Here is a 12,602-nt window from a genome sequence, read left to right on the forward strand (position 1 = left end):
TATGTCTTGATTTAGTTTTTTCTTGTAAAGGACAAATAAAAAGTACTTCTCTTCCAAGTGATTTCGGTTCTGTGGCTCAGATATTGGGTGACGGGTTTTCAGCAGCTGCATGGATCCGGGATCGTGTCCTCAGGGATATGGTCGGCATCACTGCTGCTCATCTGAAGCGAAGGGTTGGGCTGTGAAGTTGTGTGGTAGCCTGGGAGAGGAGAAAAGGCCGACCTCCAGACCCTCTCTGTACAATTCTAACGCAACATCTGTATCAACGACATTTTCTAATCCTCTACCTCGTATGAAATTATATCGATATCATTTAAAAACTCGAGATATCGCCAGCCCCAGAGGTCTGAGATCGCAGACCTCGCCAACGGCGCCGTGGTCACTCAGCTTATTGCGCGATGCCGGCTTGATGTGTGTGAGCACACAGCGATGTAGCGCTGAGCCTCTTCTGTTATGTGTTCCTGGACCACACTGATGTAACTGAGCAGTCTTTGAGTTCTCAGTTATGTACACGGTCTGACTGACATGTGCTGGTTAGAAACCGGGAACTGGTCATTTCATGACTAATGCAACTTCACTGGCGCCGACTCGGACTATATTACAGCAGCTTTTCTGTTGCCGTTTTTGATTTCTGCTTAGACCTGAATAAGAAAAGGCAAATGGAAACAATTTTTGAACAATGCCTGCTTCAGACAGCCGTTGATGTGCAGAAGGGGGCGTTGAAACATTTTTGGGAATCACATCTGACCTGGCAAAGAGTAAAATGGCACGACTCACCAGCTGTTTCTGGCCTTCGCCAGCACACAATAAATTATAATTCTAATTTCCCAGAGATGAAAGTGTTTCTGGAAGGAGACTTAATTTTCCTCTGATTTATGAGCGCCACAGTTGTTGTTGTTGTTTCTACTTTTACTCGCTTACAGCCACTAAGATGTAGCGTGTACCTCCACCCTCTGACCAGCCTCGTTCATCCATGTTTTATTCGCTTTTACACCACACGGAAAAGCTTTCAACCACCTCTTTCTTTGTTGACGCTGCGGCCTGTCGATGACTAGATTAACCCGTCAAAAGCTGTTGCTGTTCAGAGGCTCGCAAGAGTCCCCCGGAGGTCGGGCATCAAACGCTGAGGCGGACGTTTGTTTGAAGGTCACTTCTCCTCGATCCTCAAATAGAGTGAATGTTTGACAGGAAGCTGCACAGCCCAGAACGGCTGATTGCTAAGGTTTTAATAGGTTTTAATCCAAGCATGGCACCATAAATGTGTCTTTTCTGTCTTTTTTGGTGCATAAGGGCGCACGTAATTGCAAGCTGATCATCATAATTGAGCTATTTCAAGGCTGACGCATGTGTTAGGATGCCGCCTCGGTGTTTTCGTGTGTGTGTTGGAGCATGTGTGTTCACATGGGGGTCTTGTGACATTCCCACTCTGCTGTAGACGCTGTGACAGATGTATGGGCAGATGCTCTGCTTTGCAGCATCTGCAGCCTGGCTGAACCAAGCCCCTCTTTACACCCGTGCACATGCACACAAACAGTGCCTGCTGTTGAATATTTCTTTCCTTTTTGAGTGCATCTGACACATTTTTGTCTCACTTCTCGAGTATTTCCCTTTTATTTTATCCCTGACTGACCTTTTGTCTCTTTCTGCTTCCACTCATACACGCAGAAGGCTTCTTAAAGCGACTGCTTTGGTGAAGTTCCTCTATCATTTTGTTCTTGTTTCAGACTTCCTGCGGTGGTTTGTTTCTCTGCTATGACACCTCATTGCTTACCGCTGATAACTAGTTATTCCACATGTGGATGTGCTTTCGATTGCCCCCCTTTTTAATTGTTTATGAGCATGTTTTTGCTCCTGAATGCATGATGATATTTCACAACAAAATGTGTGTCTTCGTGCTGCTTTTGCATAGAAACTTGAGCTGTGCATCGTCTCACTTCTCCTTCTGTCGTCAGAGATCATGAAGGGAGTGAATCTGTATCCTGTGTTTATATTTCTACGTATAATCTCTTCAGTTTTGGCTCAACACGTCTCTCTTATTCATTGTCTTTACACCAATTTGGGAAACATAATCCTTCACAAAGACTTGTTGCCTGAGGTGACTTGAGGAGATTTTGGATGCTGTTGCATGCTACAGCAACCATCTGAGTTCTTGTTTTGCATCACTACATGCGTATTAATTCAGACACGTTGAGTAAGATACGGTTCAGGCGCAGTACATGTTCAGACTGAGTCATTTTGCTTCAGTTTGGGTGTTTTCTGCTCTTTTGTTGCACGATCTGAGCGAGAATTCGCCGCCCAGCTGGCTGATGAGTTGTTTAAACTGGCGTGCACAGATGTTGAGATGGTTTGGACCTACTCTGACATTTAAGCAGAAATCTCACATCAACACTGTCAGGAAGACCTTGAGCCAGGTTCAGGACTCCAAGTTGACCGGCGTTGATGGACTGTTGTGTTGTGTTGGATTGTCGGAGTTTACTTCAGGTTTAGAAGCTGCCGACTCGTCTGACTGATTTAGATGTCGGGTAGAAAGCTGAATATCTCTTTGGTCTGTCGAATGTTCATTTTCCTTTCACAGGATTCACTCTGATGAGTCACCTGACTTGCTTCTTGCACTCTCATTGGCTGAAGCTCATCCCAGATATTCTGTCTGGGACTGAGATCTGTCAGAGCCTCTTATAATGCGTCTTTGTGGCGATGACACTATCGATAACTGCTGATTGACCTGTAGATATGACTCAAATCTGCTCCATTTTGTCTGTAAAGTCAAACTGAAAATCCTCCAGTGTGAACTAGGTTTTAATCAGCTGGATTTTAAGTGTAGAATCAGGCCATTTCGCAGTTTATGGTATACTCTATTTGATTGTAATTGAGTTTATGTTTGTATCTGTTCATCTTCACACCTCTAATTCAAACCACACAAGCCAGAATTTCCAGGTGTCTCATGTCTCATTTAGTTGAACTTATACCTAAATTCAACCTGACATATTTGGTGTCTATTTAAGCCTTAGATTCCCCTGAAAACTGTAGATACTTTTGTAGGTTTGAACGATGCTTTGCTACACAACACAAGTTTGTTTTTTGTTATTCATTTGATCAGAGGCTCTACATGTTATCCATCTTTATCTATTGAGGCTGTTCTACTGACTCCCGGCACTGAAAGCAGTGGTTCTCAAGCTGTTTACATGAAGAATGGCCTCAGAAAACAGGCTCATCCTCAGTCCTGCTCATTTGGTTGAAAGATGCCCTTTAAGATGTGACGGCGTCATGCATTCGTTGCTCAGAACTTGAACACACACCGTGGCCTTGGCTCTTCCTCTCCTCCACAAACTCAAATCTGAGATAACTTGACTCATATTTCCTCGTTGTTTTGTGCCTTTTGTTGCTATTAGCTCCGCTGTATCCTTCACTGGCGGTCGCTCAAGTTGCAGCTAGCACTTACTCGTGATTTCACTCTTGTTCTCTTCAGTTTGGCTGCTTGAAACGCACCTTTGGAGTGGAAATACAGTTGCCTTTAACCATATGCACGCATGTTTACCATGGCAACCTCGCATATCCTGCGTCGACACAAGCAGCAGTATATAAGTGACGGGTAGGGCACTTATAAGCCTACTGTTGATGTGTTTTGCTGTCAGTTTCTCGCACTGTGATTGGTTTAGGTGATTAGGTGTCTGCCCTTGTGGAATCCTACTCTAAACAAGCTTAGTACGCAGTCAGGTATGTGAGAAGTTACACTGAGAATGAAGATGGTTGCTTATTATCAGCCTTTTTCCAAGTGATTCCCATTTGGAGCCGAGATCGTAGTGTATTTGAGCCGCTCATCTTTTTCTGCCTCAGCTTAAGAGCTCGTCGTTACGGTTTAACTTATGACAGACGGTTAGCTTTTTTAACTTTGAAATTGGTTGATATAGAAATTTCTTCCGTGTACCTCTGCGGTATATGAATAACTTTGATGAGCGAAAGCTTCTTCTTGAGCCAAAACATGTCTGTCTTGATTGGGAATGGTGTCTTGTGGGTTATTATCCTAATTATAAAGACTTGTTGTGTCCTAAATACCCTCTTTAGGACCATTTCTCTATCGGGGCGATCAGATTGGTCTATTATTGTTTTTTTGTGTTTTTTAGAGACTTATTAGAGTTGGTACTCAATAATAAGTTAGCAGCAGGAGTTTGTAAAACCAGGTGAAAAGATCATATTTCACCTCATTTCAGTTCTTAGAAAAAAAAACCCAAGTGTGTTAGAGGGATGATGGGAAATCTGATGTGATTGATACTGATACGGTCTCTGTAAGAAGGTGCAAAACTGTGCATCCGCTGTGTTGCATGTGTGATGTTTTTCCTTCCTGAAATAGCAGCAAGTCAAAGGCACCATCAGAGGTGTGACATTTGCCTGCAGGCCAGACTTCTGCAGCTCTGGACGCTTGTGTTGTCGATGTAATCAATCAGTGCTTTCCCTGGAAAGTGTGTGTTGCATGACGTGAGTATCGTCAGCCTCCCAGGAAAGGATTACATCCTTCAACGCGATCGCATCTTGAGGACGTCGGGGGCAAAACTGTTGAACGTTTCTTCTTTTGAAGCAACAAGCGTGATGCAGCTTTGCTTTCCAGTTGGTGGGGTCACTCACATCTGTGCATGTGTGAGATGTGTCCTCATTGTGCACATAAACACGACCTGTCCTCTCGGTCCGCTTTAGGTCCTCGCGGTCTCGTAAAAAAATTAAAATAATAAGCTTATGCGTGTGAAGGAGGTGGGGAGGTGGAAGGTTTTGGCAGAAGTAGTCGGAGCTTTTCTTGCAACATTTTGACACGAAATGAGGAGTCTTTGCTGGTGAGCTCAGCTCTGTTGTTTTTATTTTTTCAGCTCTGGTGTTTCCTTTTTTCTTCCCCTCTCGGCTCCTCCATGTTTCCGTGTCTTGCTCCTCAATGTCCCTCTGAGCCGGTCGTTAACGGTTCACCCCCCACCCCCATCTCAAATGGACCCAGCTGGAGCAGAACATAGCTTTTTGGAAAGCAGATTTTGCTCTGAGGTGTTCCAGAGGTCATTTAGAGTATGTCCTCATTCCATATTTCACACCCTCATTCATCTACACTTGGCACGATAATCCTCAGTGACCCCAACACGGATCCAGGAGGCGTCCCCCCGTTTCAGATTTAAGTTTGCTTGCAACCGATCCAGTAACACCTCATCTGCTCGATTATGACACGGTGGCCTCTTAATGAATCCCTGAAACATGTTTTGCGCCTTTCCTTCTTGCAGAGAAGCGATGAGGAATTACCTGAAGGAGCGAGGTGACCAAACCGTCATGATCCTGCACGCAAAAGTCGCACAGAAATCCTACGGCAATGAGAAAAGGTGAGTTGAGCAGCTTATTCCTCAGTGTTTTATGCGTGAAAGCTGGATTTTACAGCAGAAATGTCTGAGTACAAAGTCCAGAGAATGTCCACATGTGGGATAAAAAGCTCTTATTAAGAGTTTTTAATGGTCATCTTTTACCTGCTGATTCGGGAAACTTTGCTTCCGATCCGGTCAACCATTCACTTCTTTTATCGCGTCTTGAGCAATTGTTGGTTTAAATCATATTTATCTGACAGGCGTTTTTAAGTGTACAGCTTGGAATTTTCTTCTTCTGTGCCCTCTCTTTCTTGTGGGAGTACCTCAAGGGTCCATTTTGGACCCAATTTTGGTTGTTTTGGCTCTACATGCTACTAAATTAGCTCTGTTAAGATTAGTTTTTTCCAGCTACGACTGGTGGCCAAAGTGAAGCCATACTTGTCTTATAACGATTCAGAAAGAGTTGCACGTGCTTTTATAACCACACGACTGGATTATTGTAACTCAAAATGTTGCAGATTGTCTCTCCACTGGCTTTCCTGTCCATTTTAGAATTGATTTTAAGATTGTATTGCTAGTTTTAAAGGTTAGAAATGGGCTGGCACCATCGTATTTGAGTGACAGTCCTTGCAGTCCCCTGATCTAGACTTTTTTGATGGCCGGGCCGCTCTATGGAACGACCTTGTGTACAAATAAGAACGACTTGCTCCGGGTGAGCTTTACACATCTTGTTATTTCATATAATTTTGTTTTGTGCATATTATTTCTTCTGTTTGATCTTTACCTGTAAAGCACTTTGGTTCAGCTTCTGTTGTTTTTAAATGAACTATATGAGTAAATTTGACCTTGACATCACAGGCGTTTGTCTACATTTCGCTCTTTTGTTGATGTCTCAGATGTGCAACCGTTGAATTCAGCACAGAAGCAGACGATACAGATAATTTGACAGCATCCTGGACATGCTGTAAGCAAACCAGTGCAGCTTCTACGGCACGTTTTCTACATCGTGTCCGGCCCGTTGGCCCCATTCTTCAGACATTGTCTGGTCTTAATATGTGAAAACGGTATTAAGTTAGCTTAGTTTTACGCCCCCAGCTCTCTCGGGGAAAAGGGGAGGTAACATAAAGGATAACCAGGATTTAATGGACAAAATTAAAGTACCCAAATCTGACATCACAACCAGGTAGCTCAGGTCGCTGGCACCAGGGGGCCAGCGACCTGAGCACCGGGGGCCAGCTACCTGAGCACCGGGGGCCAGCTACCTGAGCACCAGGGGGCCAGCTACCTGAGCACCGGGGGCCAGCGACCTGAGCACCGGGGGCCAGCTACCTGAGCACCGGGGGCCAGCTACCTGAGCACCGGGGGCCAGCTACCTGAGCACCGGGGGCCAGCTACCTGAGCACCAGGGGGCCAGCTACCTGAGCACCAGGGGGCCAGCTACCTGAGCACCAGGGGCCAGCTACCTGAGCACCGGGGCCAGCTACCTGAGCACCAGGGGGCCAGCTACCTGAGCACCGGGGGCCAGCTACCTGAGCACCGGGGGCCAGCTACCTGAGCACCGGGGGCCAGCTACCTGAGCACCGGGGGCCAGCTACCTGAACACCTGGAACAAACGGGTTTAAAGGCCCCTGGCTGGCTCCAGGATTGGTGCATCTGTGGAGGATCTGGAGGGGAATGGACCAATCCCAGACAGGCAACTGCACAGCCTCCGATGAATAAGAGATGAAGGGAGATGGACGAACTGTTCCTTTAAAGTAAAATAAATAAATGAGGCTGTTCCGGCCCTTTGAACACCAGCATCTATTAGCTGTTGTGTAACACACTATTGGAGGCCTGATAGGTAGTTATTAGCATTAAGTATAAACACAGAAACCTGGCCTCTAATCATTGTCTGCCTTTGGGAAGTGGAGCCCTCTTTGTGGAGGATTTATGGACAGGTAGTGTACATCACTCAAGGGGCTCCGGCTGAGGAGTGGATGGAAAACGCATTCCAGCTCCTGCCTCTGCGCAGAGTGGGCAGCTAAACGCCGGAGGAAGCGAGTTGGAGCCCTTTTTCGCACGAGGTCCCGTTCAGGTGAAGGCTAAAGACACGAAAAGGGAAAGGGAGCACGAAGAGGGGAGTTTGGAGATGAACGTCTCCAGAGGGAATGTTCTGGTGAAACCAGGAAAAATGCAGACAGGTCCCGGAGGTCGGCAGGGTAACCTAACCTGCTGTTGTAATCCTTCTGCAACGCCAGATTCTGCAGTTGGAGATCGCCGCGTGTTGCAACGCTCAGGCTTTTCTTTTCTTCCTCAAACCCTTTCCTGAAACTCTGCTGTCACCTTTCTACCTCTCTCTCTGCTACTTTTTATAGCTTTTTTTTCCTCCCCCACCCCCCAGCTCTTGCTCATTTTGCAACTCGCCGTCCTCTCCGTCCCCCGCCTGTTTTTTTGGCTGAGCCGCAGCGCTGCTTGCGATCTCATCAGAGCTCTATCTTTTGGTAAATCAGATGCTGCACGCCAGCTCCGAGACACCTCGGAGAGTTTAGGAAAAAGACGAATTCTTCAGATAGTATTTAGGAGTCTCGTCCAGTTAAAGTGACAGCGGCGAGGAGGCCGCTCAGACAGGATCAGCAGAGCTTCCATCTCTATGCTCAGTCGTTACTTTGTGCCTCGGTCTGAGCCTATGAAACCCCTGAAAGTGGGTGCATGGAGAATGTTAATGTGCCGTCTCCCTCTTTCTCGCTGTCTGCAGCTTTTTATAGGAGGTGAAAGTAGACAAACACCCACAGAGACAGACACTGGTGTTGCGAAATAGGTCGCTCTCCAGTTCCACGCTGACGCACACGAATTCATTTGAAGTGCGCTGGTTCCTTAATGAGCCGACTTCGCCTCTCACGAAGCCAAAGTGGCCTCTTATCTTCAGTTGTTTTCTTGACATTAGATGTGTTTCAGAGCAGGAAATGTGGATATTTGAAATGGAAAAGAGATGAGTTTTTTTGTCATCTGCTGGTTTCTCTCTCTCAGCGTATCTTTCCTGTGCTGGACTGGTTGTGATAACATCTGCTAGACTTAGTTTGACAGCTTTAAGGTAAAGTTTCGAGCACATGCACGAGGATACAGGTTTTTGACTGTGGGGGGAAGTTGGAACAAGTCTGCCCCCTTCTGGTTTAATCTGAGACGTGCATTCTTCACCACGAGGTGTTGTTTTTGTTTTCATTCGCCATAACTAAGAGTTGTGATTCCTTTCCAGCATCTTTTCAGTTTTTAAATCAAGCAATTGAGCTATAAAAATGAAATAATAAGTTTTCTTATTCTTCTAAATACTCCGGATCAACAGCCTCATTGAAGCACAACTTTGATCCAACTGAGCTTGTCTGGAGATTTGATCCCAGGTGTTAAGAGAGTCTGCTTGTGTCCAGGTTCTTCTGCCCCCCTCCCTGCGTGTACCTGATGGGCAGCGGCTGGAAGAAAAAGAAGGAACAGATGGAGCGAGACGGCTGCTCCGACCAGGAGTCGCAGCCTTGTGCCTTCATCGGCATCGGCAACAGCGACCAAGAAATGCAGCAGCTCAACTTAGAGGGAAAGGTGAATGAATAACGCACAGAATTTGTTCTCTAGAGGTGATAAATGGAGGTGGGAACGTTTTAAACTGGACTGGTGACCAGCTGATAATCGCTCTCACATATATGTCTGATATCTTTGCACTTCATGGTAGATTTTCTTTTGCTAAGATGACACAAATCTTTCAATCTATCTGACGTTTTTCTTAATTTACGCATCTGAAAACGACCTTTCTGTTCACTTATCGCAGAAACACTGAATTCTTTTGTTTCGTTCCTCTGTCTCTGCCACCAGAATTATTGCACAGCCAAAACCTTGTACATATCCGACTCTGACAAGAGAAAGCACTTCATGTTATCTGTCAAGATGTTCTACGGCAACAGTGCAGACATCGGCGTCTTCCTCAGCAAGAGGATCAAAGTCATCTCCAAGCCCTCCAAAAAGAAGCAGTCCCTGAAAAACGCTGACTGTGAGTTGTGCTCGCATGTGTGTGAGTTGGTTCGTGTCAAATCTCCCCGACTGTTGCGGTTAAATGTGTCGTTATTGCATGAAACACTGTGGCAGCAGCTGCTCACTGCCAGGACAGGCCAGTAACCGCCTCCCCTCAGAGACTGTGAATGAATCCATTTGCAGGGTGCAGCCTCAGAGGCTCTCGGATCTCATTTCGCTCGTTTCTGATGGTTTCGGTTGTGTGAGGACTGGCTTGAACTGAAACTTTCCTGCAGTTTCTCTTCTGCTTTACGTTAAAGTGGCACAAGAGGAACCATCTGTCTATTTATAAAGGGATACAAACCATTTGAGGTGTTTTGCCTTTCTTATGAGGGGTTATTTTCAATCTAATGCTGCTGTTTTACAGCAAAGTGTTCACATTCATTGTTGAGTCGCTTCCTCTGGGTTTGATTTATTTCTAAAGCAGCTCATTTCCATTGATTTTGTCTCATTTGTGGACATTTGTAGGTTCTCTTTAGGCGTACGTTGCCTGCACTCAGGGTTTTAGCTAAATGAACACAGATTTTGTGAAACCCTTTTCTGTTCTTAGAGAGATTTTGAAGAAGAAATCCTTCTTCTTCTGCTTCCAAAAGGCCTTTTTTCAGCAGAGCCGAGCTCTTGTTGCATTTCATCTCAGAAAAAGCCACCAGAACCTTTTTCAGGTGGTATTTTTTATTGCTTTGTAATGATGGAATGGAAATTTCAATCAAATCCAGGCTCAAATGAGCCAAACTTTGAGTGGGATTTAACCTTCTCTGAGCGTCATGGAAGTTTTCATCAGGGCTGTTTATACAGCTCAACAACTAAAAAGTTAAAAATGATGTTAGAAATGAGCTCTGTGAGGCTGTAACCACGACGACTGTCCAGTGACCCGGTTATGCCTCAGACCGGCTGTTTTTGCACCCCTCCTCACACCATCTCTGCATCTGTCTGCTCTTGCCTCTGTCCACAGTGTGCATTGCATCAGGGACCAAGGTGGCACTTTTCAACCGGCTGCGCTCCCAAACGGTCAGCACACGCTACCTCCACGTGGAGGGCGGCAACTTCCACGCCAGCTCCCAGCAGTGGGGCGCGTTTTACATCCACCTGTGTGAGTCTCTCAGTGGAAGTGTTCAGAGAAGCTTCCACAGCTGGTTCAGAGTTTGTTGCTGTAATGAAACGGTTTAAGCATCAAAGAGAATGACCATCAAACTGTTTTTGTCCCCCCCCCCCCAGTGGATGACGAGGAGTCGGAAGGAGAAGAGTTCACTGTGAGAGACGGTTACATCCACTACGGCCAGACGGTCAAGCTGGTTTGCTCCGTCACCGGCATGGCTCTGCCCAGACTGGTAACAAGTCAAAGATTAAAGATCAAAGTGCCTGATCACAGCAAAGAACACAAATCAGGCCTGAATTTAAAGCTTTAAAGCAACAAATCCAACGATTTTCCAGCCAGAAACATGAAATCTTTCCGTTCTGTCTCACACTAACGTGTCCCCGCCTCTCTTTCAGATCATCCGAAAGGTTGACAAGCAGACGGCGCTGCTGGACGCCGACGACCCCGTCTCCCAGCTCCACAAGTGTGCCTTCTACCTGAAGGACACGGAGCGCATGTACCTGTGCCTTTCCCAAGAAAGGATCATCCAGTTTCAAGTCAGTGTCATCTTTACGTCTCGAAAATGGTGTCCGGGTCGCAGCGCTCGGTGCTGTTAGGTCAGGAGGCCTCACGTCTCCCCGTTCTGTCCCCTCTGTTAGGCCACTCCATGCCCAAAGGAACCAAACAAGGAGATGATCAACGACGGCGCCTCCTGGACAATCATCAGCACAGACAAGGCCGAATACACGTTCTACGAGGGCATGGGCCCCGTCCACTCGCCTGTCACCCCCGTGCCTGTGGTAGAAAGCTTACAGGTACGCAGACATCAAAGCTGCCGCAGCGCCGGCTCGCTGCGTCCGTTTTTGCCGAGCTTGCTGAATTATCTTTGCTTGCAGCTAAACGGTGGAGGTGACGTCGCCATGCTGGAGCTGACGGGACAGAACTTCACTCCAAATCTGCGAGTTTGGTTCGGAGACGTTGAGGCTGAGACCATGTACAGGTGGGTCTGAAGCTTGGTGTTCTCTCAGGTTTTCTGATCATTCCAGTCCGTTCAGTAGGATGTTTGATTAATATGATAAAGACGTGAATAAAAGCTCTCCAAATGCTCTCTGTCAGACTTGATGTTAAATGCTGTGGAGATTCATTCACAGATGCATGTTTTTATATGTCGAGTGACCTTTTTTCTACTTTCATGCACATTTTCTGAGGTTTATTAATGTGGCCGATGTGGCTGTTGCCTGCAGTGTCGGCTGCTCGGAGAACAAACTGAAGCAGATGTTTCAAAGGTTTAATGCTGCGTCTCACTGGTCAGAAAAGCCCAGTAACACCTGGTTTTAGAGGGCAGTGACACAGTGTAGAACCTGCAGTATTTGTGGGTTTTTATCGGCTCCGGCTTGGCTCAGCATTGATGGGGGACGTCCAGACAAATGCTCGCTTTTTCTGTACAAAAAAAGGACTTTCTACACTTGTAACGACTCGCCTGGAGGCTCCGACTCTGGAAGCAGCAGCTTGTGGACAAAAAGAGGGGAAAATGATCAAGTTGTAGCCCCTGCTGTGTGAGGCTGTCCAATCAGAAATAAGAATGTGGTGCGATTATTTCAGAGAGTTGATTAATCCCAGCCTGCAGGATACAGCGAACAGCTTAAAGCCGATCTGGGTGTAACTCCATGTAAATGTGCTGATGTGCTTTGAGTGGGGCCCCAGCAGGGTGGAGGGGGGGTGGGGGGGTATGGGCTGCTGTGGTCAAGGATGAGCTAGTAGGACCTTTTCAGGCTGAGGATTAACTGAAAATCAACTCTCAAAGCTGCTACCCGTCTCTGGAAGAGTTTCTAGATAGTGTTACACAAAAAGGCCACAAGGGGGCAGTGATGAGTCACATTCAGCTGCTGGGATCCAAGCTAAGACTTCAGAATGATGACCTGAACTCTTCGTCTTCCCTTGACTTGAATCCTGTCGAGGACTTTAGAAAACTTGTAAAATGGCAGATTTAGAGGGAAAGAGTGTTTCGCATCTCTGTGAACAGCATTCGGACGGCTTCAGAGAACATTTGGTCATAAATGTGGTTGGAAGGAGGGCCGTCGCTGCCATTGTTCAACATGAGGAGAGAAGCTGTGCCAATGAAGGTCGAGGAAGTTGTCATGAAGCTCGGAGACATCACATCGAACCTC

General features: G+C 46.5%; 1 protein-coding gene across 3 annotated transcripts in view; it reads left to right on the forward strand.

Moving 5' to 3' along the window:
* rbpjb (recombination signal binding protein for immunoglobulin kappa J region b) overlaps positions 1-12,602 on the forward strand; it is a 38,875-nt gene that overhangs the window by 21,707 nt on the left and 4,566 nt on the right. For 2 of the 3 annotated variants that reach the window (XM_072376985.1, XM_072376987.1), the window contains 8 exons: positions 5,253-5,348; positions 8,729-8,894; positions 9,165-9,360; positions 10,312-10,449; positions 10,575-10,687; positions 10,851-10,991; positions 11,094-11,249; positions 11,331-11,434. In XM_072376985.1, coding sequence (XP_072233086.1) covers positions 5,253-5,348; positions 8,729-8,894; positions 9,165-9,360; positions 10,312-10,449; positions 10,575-10,687; positions 10,851-10,991; positions 11,094-11,249; positions 11,331-11,434 — 1,110 coding nt within the window. The remainder of the gene's footprint in view (positions 1-5,252; positions 5,349-8,728; positions 8,895-9,164; positions 9,361-10,311; positions 10,450-10,574; positions 10,688-10,850; positions 10,992-11,093; positions 11,250-11,330; positions 11,435-12,602) is intronic. The other variant, XM_072376986.1, reaches the window with a different exon arrangement.

The sequence above is a fragment of the Leuresthes tenuis genome, unplaced genomic scaffold (genome assembly GCF_036924035.1).
Source record: "Leuresthes tenuis unplaced genomic scaffold, fLeuTen1.0.hap1 SCAF_22, whole genome shotgun sequence".
NCBI lineage: Eukaryota > Metazoa > Chordata > Actinopteri > Atheriniformes > Atherinopsidae > Leuresthes > Leuresthes tenuis.